This window comes from Chelonoidis abingdonii, chromosome 4, assembly GCF_003597395.2.
Source record: "Chelonoidis abingdonii isolate Lonesome George chromosome 4, CheloAbing_2.0, whole genome shotgun sequence".
In the NCBI taxonomy this organism is placed as follows: domain Eukaryota; kingdom Metazoa; phylum Chordata; order Testudines; family Testudinidae; genus Chelonoidis; species Chelonoidis abingdonii.
Window position 1 is genome coordinate 45300020 of NC_133772.1, and position 21235 is coordinate 45321254.

Consider the following 21235-nt stretch of genomic DNA (forward strand, 5'->3'; position numbering starts at 1 on the left):
GGAGAGGCCCAGGAGGTGAAGACGTGTGAGCTTCTTGCCCTGAACAAGTCTGCTCCAAGGGAGAGGAGGCTCCCCAAAGTCCTGACTGGCTTTGTGGGGAGCTGTTCCAGAGCATCACCCTGTGACTCCGTGACACCAACGTTGCAAGATATTTGTGTGCCAGATGCACTAAAGATTCGTATGTCCCTTCATGCTTCAACCACCATTCCAGAGGACATGCATCCATGCTGATCATGGGTTCTGCTCAATAAGGATCCAAAGCAGTATGGACCAGAGGGTGAAGGAAGGAGTAATAAGTGTTCAGAGTCTTTCCTCAATATCTGTTGGTGTTTTCTGTGGCTCAGAGAGAGGGAAAGAATTCCAAGCTCACAGTTTCTCCTCAGAAAAGGTTGTGAATAGAGGGGAAATTACCATCTCTATTCTTGTAAGATATGATTTGGGTTGGTTGGCAGTTGCATATCCAGCATTCTCATGTTATAGGATATAAGAAAAAGATAGTCCTTCAGTGTTGTTACTTGTATGAGCAGTTATAGGACCGGAGATATCCCTTTGCTTTAGATAACAAGTTTGTTACTCAGGGACTACATTTGAACTAATTTCAGACTGCTAAACATCAATAGTATTCAGTAAGTACTTTGTGGTATTTACACATGGGTTCTGAAACTTTTTCGTAGTGTTGGACTCTCCCCTTCCATTTATAGTTGCATGGATACCTCCCTGACATTGCTACAGGGATGTTATATGAACACCAATTACTGTAATTGTTCACATGGAAGAATATTAGAAAAGTAGTGTATACCTTTCTTGGTATAGGTTAGCAGTTGGAAACGAGACACAATCATATGCCAAGCTAGCTTTCTGCTGCGTATGAGCAGATGGTTTGTGGACACTTTGTGATTCATGAACCCTAGTTTGAGAACTATTGAATTATATGGTAGACTGCCTATTTTTACAGATCTCCATGATATCAGCTTCTCCCTGCTGCTATGAGAGTACGTCCACCCTGTACGAAAGGGGTGGGCCAGGAGACAGCAGTACTGCTGCTGTTATGCTTACTTGGTGTGCTCCTGGAGCCTGGGACTACCTGTACCCTTTCCAGGCCCACAACTCTTTGTAGACATCTCTTCTACTTGACTTTTTTTTGAGAAGATATCCCTGCCTCCACTCACAATTAGACTAAGGTCACCCTGTCTCCACATTATCCCCTCTCTAAAGGGGGATTCCTCACCCCAGTGGTTCCCAACGCCGTGCCCGTGGGCGCCATGACATCTGTCTGCGCCCGTGTACTGGCCGGCAGACAAGCATCCTCTGAAATGCCGCCGAAAAGTGGCAACGTCAAGAGGCGTTGCTGCCGAAATGCCACTGATTTTCAGCGGCATTTCGGTGGTGACACCCTTTGATGGCACTGCTTCTCAGCAGCATTTTGGCGGTAACGCCTCTTGACTTTGCCGCTTCTCGGCAGCATTTTGGCGGATGCTTTTCCCCCGTCCCAGTCCTTGGTGGCTCGTTGTCTGGTGTCTGCCAGACGAAAAAGGTTGGGGACCACTGCCTCACCCTGTATTCCTTACAAATGCCACTTACACACATCAAATAAAAATTGAACTTACACATAAAAATACTTGCCTCTAGCTCAGTTTGAACCTTCGCTATAAGCAATTCTCCTGAATCCATGCACCCCTAGCACTGGCTGAAAATGGTGCTGTGACTGGCACAACCTGAAATGAGGTGGCAACATGCTTCTTGTGGTCTTCATCACTATGTCCCTGCACATACGTATGTTATAGCAGCAAAGAGCATCTGCTGTCCTAGTAGGAATTGTGAATAGGGTTACTTTCTACATAAGTTTGTATGTTGAACAAATATTTCACATCACATAGTTGAGCTTCATTTACATATTTTATGAGTTACAAATGTTATATAGCTGAGTATCAAAAAAAAGTTCAAGTACTTGTTGTGGTTTCAGGGTAACTGCACCCTCTATTCCTCTTGCCAGGTTCCTTGAGGACACCCACTTAATGTTTCCAGCTCCTAGACATGATCTCTCTTGGGTAGGGGCCCTGTTCCCACTCCTGTCTGGCTGAGGGTTCTAAGGCTGCACATCTCCCTGCCTTACGCTTCAGAAAACCAGTCCACCCAAAGCCCAGTGTCGGTGAATTGCTTTGTCTCTGAGGGCAATGAACAGTGTATTGCCAGAAGTTACAAGTTACCACACAGCCATTTTTAAGCAAGCACCTTTAAAGTAACAGCACTACAGAGATGATAATATTTAAAAAAAAAAAAAAAAATGCTAAAAACTTACCAAAGATTACCCTCTGTCTTACGGCAACCTAGTAGACCACAGACAGGTGGGGATGGGGGTGGTGCCTGACTGAATGAGAGAAGCTAGGAGTCACAGGGTCTGCATGGGGAGGCTCCCTAACAATCCCTCCCCTTTCAAAAAACAAACCAAAAACCCTGTTCCATGCCTTTCCCACATTCAGCAACCCTCCAAGTTCACACTCAGACTCCTTCCCATCAATTCTTTCCCTCTTGCTCAGCTCCTCCATTACCCCTGACTCCCCCAAGCCTTTGCACTATTTCTGAGGGGTGCAGGAAATACCTTTCTGTATTGTTATTTAGATGAATTATTATTCAGAGTTCTGTATTAATATTCCTAGTAAGAAATCTATTTGTCAAAAAACATTTCCTGAATTTTTTGTTGTCTGTATTGTTACAGAGGAAGTTGCTGCTAGGTATTTTGAAATAAATTACCAAAATAATTGAAACTGGCATGATTACTTTGTGTTGTTTTGACAAATAAAATGTGCAGAATTTTGCAAAATTTTAAAATACTATGTGCAGAATTTTTAATTTTTTTGTCCCAAGATTCCCTCAGGAGTAGCATGTGAACCCCCTAGCCCACTGTAATACAAAACATTTAGAACAGCATGGTCCCCAAAGACACTGCATGGAATTGCTATATCCATTGTGCTTGTTATGCAGGTTGAGAGAGATTTCTTAAAACCACAAATACCACCAGCCCTAAAAATGCTTTTTAGCATTTTTCCCATTAATTTTCCTTTGGTTTTGTTCTGTTTGGCTTTGTATTACAAATAAAAAGGCCTTAATGGGAAGAAATGTTGTAAACTTTTGTATGGTCACATCGTATAGTGGGAAAGTAGATTTGCTAGATCTTTTCCACATGGGACAGCTTTGATTCCACTCTTCTGATTTACAACTAATCTGAACTTTAACCATAAAATTACATACATGATTTTTGCAAACTAAAAGGTGATTTAAAAAAATTTTTTTAGGATTTGACTTCTGTAGATAAGTGCTTCACTTAGAGCCTTGCAAATGCAATTTTTGACCAATTTGCTTGTCTCCAAGAAAACCAATGCAAGACAGAACTTTATAGAACTTATGGCTTTGTATCTTAAAGGCTGCACAGGCATTAAATGCTTTTGTTTTTCAGTATAAGTATAGAGATCTGACGGTGCAGGAAACCACCAGTGTTATTACCCAGTACAAAGACCTCAAACCTGTAATGGATGCATACGGTGAGTTTGTGCATAAGAAAATATTCTCTTGTTTCTTATTTAAATATGTAGTGTATTTACACGACATTTCCTCAGTTTTAAAGTTTGCAATTAGTAAAATTTATTTGGCAACTGGTGCCTATATCTGGTAATAAGTTTTTATTTTTATTGTTTTATACTCCGTTAAATAGCCTTTTATGGGAGAGGACTGAAACTAGAGTATAGAATTTGAGGTTCTGTTAAATAAATTCTATTGATGGGATCGCACCTTCCTTGGGGGAAAAACATGCCTATAGAGAACATTTATTCAAAAAGAAATGTACACAGGAATTTTTTCCCCTTTAATGTTGACAATAAGTGCGTTGTTCCTTACAGCTTAGTGTTGTTTGATCCTGCAGACTTGTACGGTTGTGTATTGCTCAATAGTCATTCTGTTGCCCTATTGGAATCTATGGCAAGATAGAAAATTCAGCTCCATTGTAGTATAGGATATTCTGATATATTTATTTATAAAGAACAGTAAATCGACCCCCCCTCCCAAAAGTGTCTTTTTAACAGTGAAATATCTTGACATTTGTTAGGGTTGAAATAATAGTCTACCTCAGGGGTCGACATCCTTTCAGAAGTGGTGTGCCGAGTCTTCATTTACTCACTCTAATTTAAAGTTTCGTGTGCCAGTCATACATTGTAATGTTTTTTCGAGGGTCTCTTTCTATAAGTCTATAATATATAACTAAACTACTGTTGTATGTAAAGCAAATAAGGTTTTTAAAATATTTAAGAAGCTTCATTTAAAATTGAATTAAAATGCAGAGCCCCCCGGACCGGTGACCAGGACCCTGGCAGTGTGAGTGCCACTGAAAATCAGCTTGTTTGCTGCCTTCAGCATGCATTCCATAGGTTGCCTACCCCTGGCCTATATTCATCTGTGTAGGAAAGCAGTTTCAGAGTTTTTGTAATGCATGTTATAAATATTTGTAATTGCTTAACCTATCAGTGGTTTAAGTGCTGTCACGTTAACTTTTTTTTTTAATTGTAGCAGTAAATGGGAATGTATTAAGTTTGAGAGAGTTCCAGGGAGCACTTCAGGAACTAGTTTGAGGTTTGGGTTTAGTTCTTTGCTCAAGATCAAAATGAAGGAGTAAACAGATTCACAGATAACTCTGATTTGGGAGAAATATTCAAAGAGACCTAGAGCAATTAAAAACAAGTAGAAAATAACTGAATTTTAAATTGAAAAAAATGCAAACCAACAGCTGGGGGGAAGTAATCTAAAACATTTACCAGGAGAGAGAACCTGAAATAACCTTGAAAGAGACTGAAGGGAGAAAAGTGAACAGAAATCTAGACGTGATTTTTGTATTGTGATGTTCTCAAAATGTCAATTCCATTTTGAGCTGCAAATGGAAAGGCTTATATCCTGCACCATAAAGGTACTTGTTCCTTTCTAAACTGCTCTGATGAGACTGCATCTGTGGAATTTCTTGTGTTCAATTCTAAACACCACTGTACCCGAAAGGTAATTGACACTGGAGAGATTCATTTTTGATAACCTATTAAGAATGAAGACACAGCGTAGCCAAGGCATCTGTCTATGTTGAGAGTTAAGGCTAAATTACGTGGCAGCAAAAATTACTCAGTGCTGCTTTGCCCAAGACCTCTCCGTACTCCCTCCTCCATATAAATGGTGTAATATCCCTTGTTGGTTGTATATTAAATGTATGCTGTCCCCAAATTTTCAGTCTGCTGCAGGTTTATGTATTGAAAAAGTATACGTGTATTGTAAAAATTTTCAAGGGGAAATCTTTGGACAGGGGTATTTGTCACTTTGGGCACGTGGGAAGGCATGCAAGGTAATTTAGTTTTTTGGCAATCAGGGTGCAGTTGAAGCTTTTGACTGGGGAGGAAGAGGCATCTCTCTCCACACCTTTTGGGCAGGCATGAAAGTGACTTTAAATGTGAAAGGGGGAAAAGGGGCTGTATTCCTCACTCCTCAGCAAACCTTGACACCAGCTAACTGTTGCGCTGTTTTTGCTTCACTTCACCATGCCAGTATCTGCCACTATGTCCAACCATGATTAAGTACATTAGCTTGATATTTCTGTTGAAATTACCCACAGGGAAATAGTTAACAGTGTTGACATATAGGGTATCCTCAGTGTGCTTCAGATTTACCACCCCACTGAAATGCACAAGCAGTTTGTCTTTCAGAACTGTTGTTTCAGGATGTCTGTAGACAAAGCATGCAGACAACGGTGCATTGAATTTACATTCAGTTGATATTTTGAAGGACATTTTTGCAATCATAAGAACTAGTGTGGGTTTTTTCCCTCAAATGAGAGCTTATATTCAGAATAGGGTTATGTGGTAATCTGTGTGGATGCATTTTCACATGGGGCTTTGAGTTTAGGAGACCGGCCTACATTTGTAGGGATGGGAGATCTAATTTCCTAACATGTCTTCCCCATCTCTAAAAATCTTTATTTTTAGGTGTTAATCAGCTATGTATAAATACTTACCAGTTTATAGATATGTAATAGTCAAGAAAGAGACACTCTTTAAGAACAGCATAAATATTTTTCTAGGTCACACAGACTGAAAAAGGTTTAGGTAACTGGAACACAAAGCTAACTCAGCGAAAATAATTTAATACTATGTATTGTCTTTCAGTTTTTAATGATGGCTCATCCAGGGACCTGATGAGCCTCACTGGAACCATTCCTGTGCCTTATAGAGGTATGCATCATGTCTTTCTTTTGTTTTCAAATCATCTGGAAGATTATTTTGGCTTGTAGAGTGTTCAGTTTTAATCATCACTATTCTCTTAAAAAAACAACAACAAACTTTACTATGTTACGTAACATTTGAAAGATTTGTTTGTTCTGTTGTGTTATGGAATTCCAGTGTACAGGTTGTATTTGTCTCATGGCTGTTTGATTATTCCAGGCAGCCTCTACCTATCTGATAGTGTGGGAAGCAACATCATTATTTCACAGTAGTGCTATTGTCAGTACTCAACAACATTTTTATTTTTAAAGAGTTTTTTGCTGTCAGCCAACTGAGGGGGAGGGCTTCAAACAACTCAAAAGTGGGACTAAGGATAATTTAGAGATAGGAACTCTGTGTGTCATGTTGTGGGGCGGCATTTGTGTAAAACACCTTATTAGTGGTAAATTATAGTGGCAGAGCTTATGGCTAAACCAGGAACTCTTCATTAAATATGTGTGTGGTGAAGTTCAGTTTGCTCTAAATACCCATACTTCAGTGTGATTCAAATCTTGGTTCATGCATTCATTTTGTGATCTCACGATAGTGGTGTAATCTAAGTCATGAGTAATTATTAGTATTTTAAAAATCTCAGGTCAGAATGAGTTGAGGAGGAAGAATAAATTCAGACCTTTTTTAACTTTTCTTTAGGTAACACATACAATATCCCAATATGTCTGTGGCTACTGGATACCTACCCTTTCAATCCCCCAATCTGTTTTGTTAAACCAACTAGTTCGATGACAATTAAAACTGGGAAGCATGTTGATGCAAATGGAAAGATATATCTTCCTTATCTGCATGAGTGGAAACATGTAAGTATGGTTAATCTGAAATCCTTCAGACTGATTACTCTTGAATTATATCAAGTTTCTTTACTAATTCTGGTCATTTTGGCTTTGAACAATAAAAGAGTGGTGATCTTTTCATCAAACACCACATTCCCAGAAAGATAATTGACACTCAGTGGACATTGGATTGGAACTTTTAATCAAAAACTGTTGTCTGAATGTCACTTTTACTGCCTTAAATTAATAAATTTGGTACATCACTTTCACTGTTAACCAGCTAGCTATGCCTGCTTAACAACAACTCTTCTGGCTAGTTAAGGAGCACAGCATTGGTGGTTTCAAAAGGGGAATCCATGTAAGCTTCCTTTCCTGACAGGTTAGTTTGGATATAGGTCCTTAAGAGAGCAGTAGGGAGAGCGTAGTTATTGAAGGCAATTTAGGGATTTTCAGGGATGTCCCTAGGACAAAATTATAGTACTGTGACAAACTTAAGGTGAAACTATGAAGATGAACTGTTTGTAGAACAGTCCAAATTTTTAAACCTTAGCAAAACCTATTGAAAAGATGATAAAAAATGGCATTTGAAATGGCTTTGTTTTTATAACTTGTTTATATTCTGAACTCTCCTCCAGAGAGCACTCACTGTTTTATAGACATTGCCCGAAAAGCAAGGAGTGTATTTTCATGTTGAAAGTTTTAGTTTAAGAAACAGCACCAAAGGCACTCTGGGAACTTCCTGCTTTATGTGTAAAAGGGAGGGCAAAATTTAGCATATCCTCATGTCTCCGCTCACTCCTCTGATACCTCTTGTGAGTATTTGTCCCTCTCTGCTATTTGGTATTCTGCCCTCGTTAGGGAGAACTCCTTCACTTAATACTGAAACTTTTAGCTGGTCTCTGTGTACTATAATGTGAGTAAACACTGCTTTTTATACTGCCACTGAAACAATAAGGGTAAGCAAACTTTTAGGAATAAGACACAATTTTACCTCCAAATCACATTATGATAACTCTGGATTTGAAGTCTGCCTGACACTGAGCTGTAAACTGAATGTAATTGATCATCTTTTTATACTGTTTGCAGTGAAAATCAGACTATTGAATACAAGACACTGCTACTCCAAGAGAGATTTTTAATGGCCTCATTAATGACCTGTGACAATCTAACTATTGTGCTTTGTGTCGACCTGAGGAAAGACTGCACCTTATGTGGGCTGGAACCATTAGAATGTTTCGTCTTCTGTATCTAATTTTCATGACTCAGTGTTAGTTAGGTTTTTAAAATAACTAAACGTGTATGGTAGTTTGTCTTTCTTCAGTCATTGTAGTACTGTAATTCATGTGGAACCATACATTGTCCAGAGTTTAGCTCTGTATCAGCACTACTCCTGCTGTGTGTTCCTTCTTGATTATTTAACATAATGCTAGTAGGACCAGCTGACTAAATTGGAATCTACTAGATTGAGTCTGTAAATAGGAGGGAAAAAATATTCAGCTGACCAATGGTGTGTGGTGAGATGGTACTAAGTCATTATTGTTAGTAGTCAACTAAGCTGTCTTTAGTACAAAAACAACAACAACGAAACAGCTTTTGATCTGCTTTCCCTCATAGCCCCAGTCAGACTTAATAGGATTGATTCAAATTATGATCGTGGTGTTCGGAGAGGAACCTCCAGTCTTTTCTCGGCCTACCATTTCATCATCCTACCAACCATACCAAGCAACAGGACCACCAAATAGTAAGTGGTGTGTGTGTGTGTGTGTGTGTGTATGTATATATATATATAAAATAAATAAAGTATTTTCAATTCATTATCAAGTGTTTTTGCTGCCCTATGCAATATTTTGACAAATGATTTATTGTACTCTGTAGTGTTGAAAGCTGATGGCCCAGTTTCTGGAGTACTGGTAGTTTTTTGTTTTGTGCCATAATACCATTTGGCTTTTGGCTCTCATAATATTTTAATAGAAGGAAATGTATTATCATATTAAACTATTAAGTTTGACTGTTTGTTGCCATCTGTAGACATTGCCAGCATTCATTCTTACCTTATACCAACTTCCTCTGATAACCTTATTTGTGCCTTGCTCATTTTCTGTCTTGACAATTACGATTCTTTTTGTTATAATTTTTCTAAAAATTTTTGCTCCGGGATCCAGGACAACAGTACCTGTGTCCTTTCTCTATTTGTTGGCTTTTTAATCATTGGTTAATCAAATTCAGTATTGCCTTGTAGATTTTCAGACTCTATTGATTTTTCCCCTTCAGTTTTGAGGTTTTTTTCCTTTCACATACCAATTGTTCCTTTTGCAACCTCCTTTTAAACTCTTAACTTAAGCACTGTCTATTTTTTTTTAAAAGGCTTTCTAAACTGTTTCGTTACACTGTGTCAGAAGGATGGGGTGGGTGAGTATGTTTGCAAAAAGATTGCACAAGCAGAGGATCAAGCAAAGGATGGAGAGGTAGATTAGACCAACTAAAGAAGAGTCAAACCAAAAGCAGGACTGAGGGGAAGAGGTTAACAAACCAGACCCATACTTGTTCATCGAGTGGCAGTGTAAGAGTTCTGGGCCAAATTCAGCCTAAGCCTTTTAGGGCTCGTATGGAACTAAGAATGTACCTAGTTTCTGTGGAAATACCATGGTTCAAATCACACTCCAGTGATTCCTCCACACAACTAGAAGAGTACATTGATTATTTCAGCCATATGCCTGTTTTTTGGGTGGGGTGGGGAAGGGATTCAGACCTGTAAGGACCTTAAACACACACGAAAATAGAGCAAGAAATACAGGAGGAAGAAATTTAGAGACTATAGGAACACAGAAATACGTAGAATCTCATTGGAAGGGGGAATATGAAAAATCATTCAAAATAAATTGCTAGGGATATTAATAGGGGATTGTGTTCATAGGTCTGATGTGGTGGGTTATAGGGAGATTGTGCAAAAGTGTGCGTGACTAGAGGAGGAAAGGGGGATGTGCAGGTGAGCTGGGAGAGATTATTGTTAGGGAATGGGATCTGTCTCTACCACCAACCTCCATTACTCTACCAGCCTCTGTGGTTGCTTGTTTGCAGGTCCTCTGTGGTGAGCCCTTGTTTGAAGAACCTTCTGGTTCACCAAACTGGGACTCTTAGTTGGTCAACCAGGGAGTTCACAGGCTTGGACTGTTGTCAGATAAGCGAAGAAAGTGTGGAGCTACATTCCTCACAGCCTCTAAGGAACCAGCTCCCCTCCATGCCTAGCTGGGGAACTGGTAGTTGAAGCACTGCCAGGAGGAAGCACAGTGATCAGGTCCCTTCTGCTTGCAGCTGCCCCAACCAACAAACTATCTACAGTTTAACGGGTCATATTCCTGGTTTGTGGGACCAGGCTTGCTATGGAAGTCTGTGGAGATCATAGGGCAGCAGTGCAGAGTGGGGAAGGACGTTTCTAGTGCAGAGGGAACAAAATAGCATTACAGATGGGGTGGGGGTAGTGACAGCTTTTCAAGATACCCCCATATGGCGATTAGCCTTGCTCTAAATGCCTTGCCTGTCCCAGCCTGCTCAAAGGAAACCCAGTTACCTCTTCACCATGCCCTAGGAAAAGTGTTCTCCAGCAGCTGATTGGTATTATTAGAGAGATGGGATTGACACAGTGGTTAGGACATTAGCTTGGAAATTGAACCCAGGTCTCCCCGCTCTGTCACAGACTTCCTGTGTGACCTTGAGCAAGTCTCTATCTGCCTGTGTCCCATCTCTAATGTGAGGATATTAGCAATTCCTTACTTCACACAAGTGGTGCTAAGATAATTACCTTAAAGATTGTCAGGCACTCAAGATACTATGGTAATGGGGTCATATAAGTATTTTAAGGATAACAGTATATCTGCTTGCAAAGCATCCAGTCTCTCAGAGACCATGATGTTCACCAAAAAGGGAAGCTGCTTCAGGGACCAGACTTCTACCAGACCAGCCTCATCTGCTGCTCTGCTGTGCTCCACTTCTTGCCATTTCCCATCATCTGCCCCCTACCTGCTGCCTGCTACAATAGAAAGGAAGAGCCTGACACTGCCGGTTTAGGATTGGAGCTAGAAGCTCCAGCCCTGAATCAGCTTCTCTCTCTTTCTGACAAGGTTCATATCAGCAGAGATCATAGTCTCCATTGTTGTTGGACTGCTGCTGAAAAAGGCCTATGGTGGGGACATGAAAGGGGAACAGTTGGGAGTATGTTGTTGGGGCAGTATTCTGAGATCGTTTAATGGGGGAAGGGTGCCTTTTCACAGACCTGCTCTCGTATACTTGGCCTTCACTCTCATTCTGCATTTTCTGGTTTTCCAACATTTGAATTTCGGAATTAAGATTTCATGTTTAAATAGGATCCAAGTAGCACAGGTCATTGCTGAGTTTCACTCATGGAGACAATTATCATAGGACATTAAAATTATTCGTATTGTGTCATTCTGAGTGCAAGGGACCTGATTATCTCATTGCCATTAGCATGTACAACTCTCATTTGCTTCAGTGGGAGTTATGCCTGTGCAACTGACAGAATGTTTGGGATTCTGAAGTCTCAGGTCATACTGGAAATCATCCCTTTGTGCAATCAACTTAATGAAGGAATGTAAATCTATAGATGGGCTTCCCTAGCTTGAAGTGAGAGGTTATAGTAGCACCACTAGGATTAGCAGACTCCTTGAAAATACTGCATTTGGGGGACCTGAATTCCTTGGCAGTTTCTCTTCTGCGGGTGCGACCGTTCCAGAACTGACTAAGTAGCAGGGAAGATATTCATAACATTAAATGAATTAATGAACTGACTTCTCTGTTGTTCTTTTCTCTCATTCTATCCCAGCTGTATCTCTTGCTCTGAATTTTTCATCAGCTTCAAGACTTAGCGACAATGCAGGTCTGAGTTTATAATTTAGCTTCATTAGGACATCCCCCAATGCAGTTAAAACAGAATGTTTCTCTTAAGCATATCTTGACAATAGATATTTTAATTCACGGTTAAAGATGCTTTCTCAAGTCTGAATAAGTGAAGCTATGTTGATTCAAGAGCATATTTTGTAATGTTTTGTTGTATTCGTAGTGTCTGACTTGTACTGGAATAGACTTGTCAATGGTAAAAAATACTCCAAAAATGCAAAATGTAACATATTGTTTTGATTTTTGCATAAATATAAAAAATCAGTAAAAGTATTTGAGATAAGATTAGAGAATACAGTGTATCAGTATATCTACTTTTTTCCTGTTTCTCCGTGCCTTAAATCAGACACTGCTAGATCTGTTAAGACATTAGAAACCTGTTTTCAAGGTGCCATAAATCAGTAATTTCCCCATCCCCTTCCCATCCTTCCTTCTGCAAAAGTTTTGGGAGTTTTTTAAGCTGTGAGATTGGATTTCTCCTAGGTCAGTTGGCATCATTGATCTACCTATAGTAAGAATGTTCAATAACTCAACAAACTGCATGAACTATTTTACTTTTTAACAGTAGGTATCAGTGCAAGTCTAGAGTTACTGAAGAGTATGAACTATACTATGCTTACAGACTAACACGGCCGCTACTCTGAAACCTGTCACTATGCTTAAAGGGGCAGTTGTCAACTTGAAAGTCAAATTTAGCTGAAAACTACCTGCTATAATTGCAAATAATACCTTGGGCTACTATAATTTAATAAACTAGCAAAATATATTTTTCAGGTTTGTTTTTTGTGTGCCTTTAACAGCCCCTTTGTAATAGTGTGTTTTACTGGGGCAGCCAGTCAGTTTCTCACCAGGAGACTGTGAGAAGCGTCATAAAACTTTTTCAAGATCCGGACTTATTATTTAAGAGGTGCTGTATAAGGACCAGAGTTTTTGAAAAGTGATAATTTCAAATTATTTAAATTGGCGATGCACTTCTAATCTTAATGCAATGTTTCCACCATTCAGAAAAGTGCTGCTTAAACATTGAAATATATAAATTCTTAGTTGAAACCATGTTTAAAAGGTTGGAAATTTGATTTGTATTTTCTTTATACTGCTCTTGTCATCTTGTAGTATACTGGTTGCATGCAAGAGGTTCTGAAATATTCTGACTTTAAAAAAATAAATCAAACAGGGATAGTATGCTGCCCTGACTGTGTTGGATACACTTTCTTTTAAGGAAACATTTGAATAAATTATAAATTTTAAAACTATAATCTAACTATGAAATAAATATAACCTTTTTAGTGAAAAATTGGGCTTATACAGTGGATAGATTTTTATAAAGAAGAAAATTGCTTTTTGCTCTTAAATTATCTAACATATCAGTAATACTAGGACAAATAAACAAGAAAATGTGATGGAAATTTTCAAAGCAGTCTATTGACTGTATCTAAATTCCCTAGTCTGCTTTGAAAATCTCTACCTACACATGTATTTGTTTTTTGGTAATTTCATTGTGAGCATAATTTCTAATATCTTACCTTCTTTTCTTATGTTAACTCTGATATTCATTAATAAAAATGTGATAAACTCTGTTCAGACAACCGTGAAGGATAAAGCAACCATGGATTTCAATATGGCCAAGACAAACACCTACTTCTTGAATTCTCTGAGACAGCAACTCAACTGCAGATGTTGAATTAGCTTTACTTTCTATTAGGTAACTTAAAAAGATGCAGCAAATGGATGGGAAAGGGATACTGGAATATATTTTCTCTTCTATTGGAAAAGTACCTCTGCTAAGTAATCAGAACGGTAGCTGTGTTAGTCTGTGTCCTCTTGCTGATAATACTTCACCTTCATTGATTACTCTTGTTTGAGTTCGTATGGCAACACCCATTTTTTCATGTTCTCTGTGCATATATCTTCCTACTGTATTTTCCACTGCATGTGTCCAATGAAGTGGGTTTTAGCCCACGAAAGCTTATGCTCAAATAAGTTTGTTAGTCTCTAAGGTGCGACAAGTACTCTTAGTTCTTTCTACTAAGGAATGTTTGTGTTGTTGGTTGATGATGATTCAAATTCTCTTGCTTCTAGTATGACTATACCTAATAGAAATGCTCTAGTATTTTTCACATCCACTACCCAAATGTATTCTCCCAAGAAACATAGCTGTTTGTGTACTACATCACAACTAATTGTCTTCCTTATAGACTGGTGGAAGGGACTCTTAAAGAAGATTCAGATAAATGGGATTAATTACCTGAGTGCTGTTAAGTGTGTGGGTATTTTTCAAGCTATGAGAAAGAAGATAAGGGAAAACAATGCTGGAAGGTGCAGCTCTGTGCTTATCCATACTTCAGTGTAGATGAAAACAGCATCTGAGTTTCTGGCTACACAAGCCATCACAAACAAGAATGGAAGTATAGATTCTTCATTCTTAAATTAGGATCAAACAGTGAGAAGTGCATCATTTCATAACATAAATAATTGCTTCACTTGCAATCATGTAATGATTATTAGGAAAGGAAAGTACTAGGCATAGCTAAAATCAACAGGTTAGAACTAAAATAGACATTTTTATTTATTATGTTTGTTGCTAGTGAAATATGAGTACATATAAGACTACAAATTTTCATAACTCATCTCGTAAGTATAACATCATTTTCCTTAGACCACTGTTGATTCCCACTTGGTGAAATGAGGTGAAAAAAAATGACAAATCTTATACGGTATTTTTCAATTTCTTTGTGACACAGTTGGATGAACTTGAAAATAGGAATTTATAATAGAAATGGTGGCTGACAGACTTTATGATAGTAGCAAAGGCTACTGAATAATTCTGTGCTGAAGGTATTCTCAGTACTAAATAGGTGTCTGCAAAATTAAAATAGTTGTGCAGGATCATCCCTAATTTAAATATAAAAGTGTATTCAGGTATCTTAATGCCTAATTGTATGAATATAATTACTAGAGGGAGCCTGTCTGGAGAGCATCTGAAGGCACAAACTCTTTATCATCCCTATAATAGCTCATATTACAAGTAGACTTGTAGAAATGAGTTAGTGATTTTTTTAAACATACGGTGTAAGAATGTACTTAAAATTCGTGTATATCCTAATTTGCAGTGTTGGACTTCTGTATAAGTAAAAAAGCACAGGGATGAGTATTTCCCTCGTTAGTATGAAATCAAATGACTAAATGATGGAAAGAAAAATTATTCTTCAGGTTTTCATTGATTGATGAGAGTTGTATGTGATTGCCTCTAGATTCTGCCACCACAGCTTTGAACATTATCTAAAGGAAAGTGCCAGAGTGGTGTGTCAGACTGCGTTTTCAGGCCTCCCAGCCCCTGCTGATTCTGAGAGGGTTCCCCCAGCAGCAGGTTGCATTGCCGCTAGATAACCTGGCCAGGCTTTGTTTTATTAAACAATGAATTTGCATAAAATTTTCTGGTTTTTGTCAATTTTTTTAAGCCAGTGTGGTCTATAAATGTTGAATAAACATAAAAAAAAAATATAGTTACATTTTTTTCTTTTTTACTGACATTTGATTCTGGCATTGTATTATGTTCATGGTTGAACGGTGTATTGAAATATTTCTCATCATAGCATAAATATGTCTACCTCATTTAACAAAATCTTGAGAAGTAAAACTGTACAAAACTGTTATTTTGTTTAGCATCCTATATGCCAGGCATGCCAAGTGGAATCTCTCCCTATCCACCAGGACACCCTCCTAACCCAAGGTAAGTTATGCTTTAAATCCAGTCACTGAAGGGGATCTGCTGTGCTGGTGCTGCTTCTGAGAATCCCATACCCTGTTTGTATCTTCTTTTGATGGAGATTGAATTCTTGGATTTATTTCTAAATTACACCATTACCTTTATATAATGCTGTCCTCGGGAGCCAAAAAATCTTACTGCATTATAGGTGAAACTGTGTTATATCGAACTTGCCTTCACAGAATCTAGTCCAACCCCCTGCTCAAAGCTGGACCAATCCCCAGATATCTCCCTCAAGGACTGAACTCACAACCCTGGGTTTAGCAGGCCAATGCTCAAACCACTGAGCTGTCCCTCCCCCCTAGAACCAAGTACTGATTTTGCCCCAGATCGCTAAGTGGCCTCCTCAAGGATTGAACTCACAACCCTGGGTTTAGCAGGCCAGTGCTCAAACCACTGAGCTATCCCTCCCCCTTTGGTCCATCGGGGTGCGCAGCCCTCCCCCCTCCCTCCCCGGAGTGCTGCTTTACCGCGTTATAGTTGAATTAGTGTTATATCAGGTCACGTTATATCAGGGTAGAGGTGTATTATGTTAGTGTATTCAGAAATCGAGGATTCAATCCTTGTCAATAGCAGAGGAAAAGTTTGAATAGGACTAAGCCTTTTAGTGCTAATTGATTACAATATACAATGGTTAGGTTTAGTTAGAAAATTTGCTTACTGCAAAGTATTGCCCAATATCAATTCATGCAATTGATTGCTCAAGTAAGAAATCATTTTTTGTTTAGACCTCTCTTCTAGGCAAATATAGAATACTCCTTGTTCTCTTCTCTTTCCCCTCAATCCACAAACAATATAAAGTCAAAATAAGCCATGAATAATACAAGATAAGAGATGTCTGTAATGTTTTTAATGACTTAAGTGTTGGAGGAAAAAGTTTGCACATTAATTCAGTCTTCTGAAAATGTGCTAAACAGTCAAATTCTAATTTTTAAGTAAGTCTATTTAACATCACCCCTGTCACAATCTATACTCTAAAAGGTCTGCTAACAGAGGTCTCTCTGGCTAGCTTATGGTGCCTTTTTCTTGTTATGTTACTGCCCGGCATAAGTAAACTTGATACCAAAGGGATTTGGTTACTGAATTTTAAAAGAAAATTGAAGTAATTACTTATGTTAACCTAAAGAATAAATATTAAGCTAGATAAATGTATGTGTTTAAATAGTGTTTTGACAATTCATTGTAAGAAATATGTCCGTGTTTCTAAATGTCCCTAATTGAGAATGGTGCTGGTATTAATCAATTTAATGTAGAAAGCTGAGTTTGACCCAATAAATGCATTTCAGTATTGTGAGGGTGTGACACAGACAGGAGGCTTTCATAGTTGTTGTAAAGTCCATTTTATTGTTTGAAATTTGTAATCTAACACTTAAATATTTTGTAAACAATTAACAGTCTAACCTTACAATTTTTAGTGTTTCCTGCCTTTCTCATGATTTCATCTGCAGGGCTGCGATTTCTGTATTCCAAACTGTCATCAGAATGGAACTTTCTTTTTGTTAATTATTCATTGTTATGCAAAACATTTTAAAATATTTAAATATTTTAATTAAATGCAGGGATTAGGAAATAGTTTATTGTATTGATATAAAATCTGCACTTTGGATATGATCCAAAGCCCATTGAAGTAAATTGACTCACTTTTGACATTCACTCCCTTTTTGAGCATGGGGTGGCACTGAATGTAAACCTTTTGATAAGTATGCCATGCAGTCATTTATCTTCCATCTGTTTGGGTGGGAAATACTTGTTTATTTTTATTATTGCTCTGCTCGTATTTCACTTCTGTCTTGGAGCAAGTGATGAGCTGCTATAGTATAGAATAACTGTACCAAAAAAAGTGTGCTGCAGAGAGTACAGTGTAGTGTCTTGTTAGGAGGAGCAGCACACGTGTCACTGCTTCTGGGAGACTGGAATTTATTTTTCTGACTGATATAATGCTCTTCTCCAATGAGCACTTAATGCAGGGGTGGCCAACCTGAGCCTGAGAAGGAGCCAGAATTTACCAATGTACATTGCCAAAGAGCCACGGTAATATGTCAGCAGCCCCCCATCAGCTCCTCTATATCCCTCTGCTCCCAGTGCCTCTCGCCCATCATCAGCCTCCCTGCACCTCCCAATCAGCTGTTTCGTGGCATGCTGGAGGCTCTGGGGGGGAGGGGGAGGGGGGAGGAAGAGGAGGAGGAGGGGAAGGAGCAAGGTCATGGCAGGCTGAGGGAAGGGGGTGGGAAGGGGTGGAGTGGGGGCAGGTCCTATGGCAGAGCCAGGGGTTGAGCAGCGAGCATTCCCTGGCACGTTGGAAAGCTGGTGCCTGTAGCTCTAGCCCCAGAGTCGGTGCCTATACAAGGAGACACATATTAACTTCTGAAGAGCCTCATGTGGCTCCGGAGCCACAGGCTGGCCGCCACAGGTTGGCCACCCCTGGCTTACTGCATGTTAAAAAGGCCTACAAGATAATTCAGTCTCAGAAAATAAATGTGCTAAATTCCTCTTGTAATACATCATTATGAATATCTTTTGTGCCTCTTTTTATTAAATGTTCATTTATTATCCAGTTTTAAAAGTCCCTCTTGGTCAAGAGCCATAAATTATCATATTTTGGGGAAATAGTCTCTAATAATAATTTTTTAAATTATAATTAAAATACTGTTTACTACAAGTAAGTGATAGGTACAGATCAGTATAGTAACTGTAAGGCCTAATCTTGGCAGTTAGTGCATAACATTTACCCTTCCAATGATAATAGTTAGTTTCAATTTTGAGGGTAAATGAAAACAGATTAAATATCTGCCCAAACTGTCAATTGCCTTGATGAATGAATTTGTTAATATCTGTGTATTTATTGTCTCCCTCTCCTTCCACAAAAATTCTTAATGGTACTGTGACAGGAGATTTTTTTTACCTTAATATAATATTTTATTACGTGATAAACTTTTAACACTAGCTTTTTACACAACAAAAATGCTAACTTTTTATTTTGTGTTTAACAGCTGTACTACAGTTAGTTACTATCATTGTGTCAATCAAAACTCTGATACAATTTAGTATGTAAATACTTTTTCTTCAGATATTTATGGTTCCAAGAGTGGTTCTTCAGGATTGTAAAATAAATTAATCCAATTGAAGGGAACTTGACACATTCAGGACATTTGACCAGCAAATAACTTGTCAGAGATACAAATATTATGATATAATTTTAAATTATACGAGAAATTGTGAAAGACATCTTTAAGCTAAATTAGTAGCGTATCCTGTGAAGAAGAAAGTAAAGTCTCTACTGGCCTGTAATTTGAAGCAGTACCTTTTCTTGTAAAAGTGGCTTATATTTGAAAAGGAAACTTGCTCTTTCTTTTAGTATGATAACCTTGTAAAAAGTTTTGGAATCAAAAGTTTAACACTGGAAAACTTAATGTAAATTTGATGTACATGGATGTTTTGCAAATTCTTGCGTAATGTTAATATAACTCTCTTTACCAAGTGGCTACCCGGGCTATCCTTATCCACCTGGTGGTCCATTTCCAGCAACAACAAGTGGTCAGCACTACCCATCTCAGCCTCCTGTGACTACTGTTGGTGAGTAACTTTGAAAGTATCTCTCTTTCTGAGTTCTGGAGAAAGCAATGGATCCAGCCGTAAGTAGACAGGGAAAAAAATCACATTTATTAAGCAGATGTAAATTGCATCGTACTTGTATGGTAGTTAAAACCTGAACTTTTAAGCAGAGATACCATTTAACATATATTTTAAAATATCCATTGTGTTTTGTTTCTTCCAGTCAGGAACTTGGTAAATTTGTCATCTTTCTATCCATAGTCTCCGATTTGTGAACTTTCTGAAGAACAATGCATATAGCCACCCTACATTTTTTTCTCCCGTTTGATAAAATGTGACATTTTTATTGCATGTGCAGTGCTCTGTGTATTTGTTTTTAAAAAATTCTAGTTGTCCTTATTTTAGTTATCTATTGGATTCATTTAATTTGATCCAAGAGAACCATCTAGTAAATGGAGATACAGAGCTATAACTCTAGTTTCGTAGCAGTCCCTTCCAGACATTGTGTGTGAAGTAGCAATCACTTGTAGTATGTTTACAGCCTTAGTCTCCTGCAAAATAAGTACCGTAAGTAAAAACAAGAAACGACAAACAAGTTTTAAGTGTGTATGTGCTCTTTATTTAGAAATGCATTATCTTTTAGTATATCCCATGTATATTAATTATGTATTGGGCAAATAAAATTATATCTTGAAACTGGTTTGATTGAGGTACCTGAGGAAAATGTAAATCTAATCTGATAACTCAGGGTAAGCAATTGACCTTATTTTCTTGCATCACAAGATGTGTATTTGTTTACACTGTAAAATCTTTTGTGCTCTTCACTTTGTTTTGGGAACTATATTAGTCATGGTGAAGGATTGGGACTGTGGTGTGTTTGAGGCTTACTTTTTGAAAATAAGCAGTGTCATTCTGGGGGCGCATATTTCATTTAAATGGAGGGCTTAAACTGTATCTCTTTCCGAAGGCACCATATGCCAATCTACATCCTTGTTGCAGTATTTCTGGCCTCTGAAGTAGCTCTAGCAATTACCGCTTTAAATGCCAGACTGCATTGGCAGCACCAAAAGTGCTCACTTTGGTTACCAGGAGACTCAGAAACTATGGGATGATGTTGCAACTGAAGGTAATGCAGTCTATCAGCCAAATGAATGAAGAGAGAGATGGGGGTGGGGTGGATATGTACAAGTTGGCATGGGATTTAATGCATGGGCTACTTGATCATCTTTTCTTGCACTGAACCTTTTGAGCAGCAGTACCCAGAAGGCTGGCTCTTGTGCTTATATGTTTGTACTTCCTCAGCTATCTGGACTACAATTCTTTGAAAAGCTGAGTGACTTCCAGTATTTGATATTAGTCTCATAGGTTAGCAAGAGGGGATGAGCTCCATGAAAAAGAGAGCTGTCTGATAAGAGTGGTCTCCTTACATCTGTTGTTTTGGGCCCTCTGTTAGTTGTGGGGAAAGTTTGCAAGAGTATTCCCAAAGTAACAGTGAAGCTAGTATTTATTTTGGGGTGGAGGGTGTTCTGGGGTTTAGTAAGTCTGCGAAGTTCTCAAGCTCTGGCAAGACCTAGTGCAATGGTTCTCAAACATTTCTTTTCACGGACCACTTGAAAATTGCTGAGGGTCTCGGCTGACCACTTAATGATCTTTCCAAATGTTGTTTGTACCATTAACTAGCTATTGTAAATCGCTTTGGATAAAAACACTATATTAAAAAAACCTTAATGATAATTTTGTTTTACAAATAAAAGCACAGAACTCATATTTTCATGTCAGTAGTTTTACCTTTCTAATGCGATGGATGTGCCCTCTCTCCCTCACCACAGCAGCCACAGAGCTGAGGCTGGGAAGGAGGGCTGTTTCTCCCCAGCAGCCACAGCCCTGGAGCTGGGGAAAGTTGCCTCTTTCTCTGGCCGCTGCAGTTCTGCACA

At 38.5% G+C, this 21235-nt stretch overlaps 1 protein-coding gene across 5 annotated transcripts in view; it reads left to right on the forward strand.

Annotated features, from left to right (window-relative positions):
- The window catches only part of TSG101 (tumor susceptibility 101), a 52796-nt gene that overhangs the window by 5706 nt on the left and 25855 nt on the right, over positions 1–21235 (forward strand). For 2 of the 5 annotated variants that reach the window (XM_032765502.2, XM_032765503.2), the window contains exons 2-7: positions 3455–3539; positions 6189–6254; positions 6936–7099; positions 8687–8813; positions 15647–15713; positions 19228–19322. In XM_032765502.2, coding sequence (XP_032621393.1) covers positions 3455–3539; positions 6189–6254; positions 6936–7099; positions 8687–8813; positions 15647–15713; positions 19228–19322 — 604 coding nt within the window. The remainder of the gene's footprint in view (positions 1–3454; positions 3540–6188; positions 6255–6935; positions 7100–8686; positions 8814–15646; positions 15714–19227; positions 19323–21235) is intronic. The other 3 variants (XM_032765501.2, XM_075065111.1, XM_075065112.1) reach the window with 2 other exon arrangements.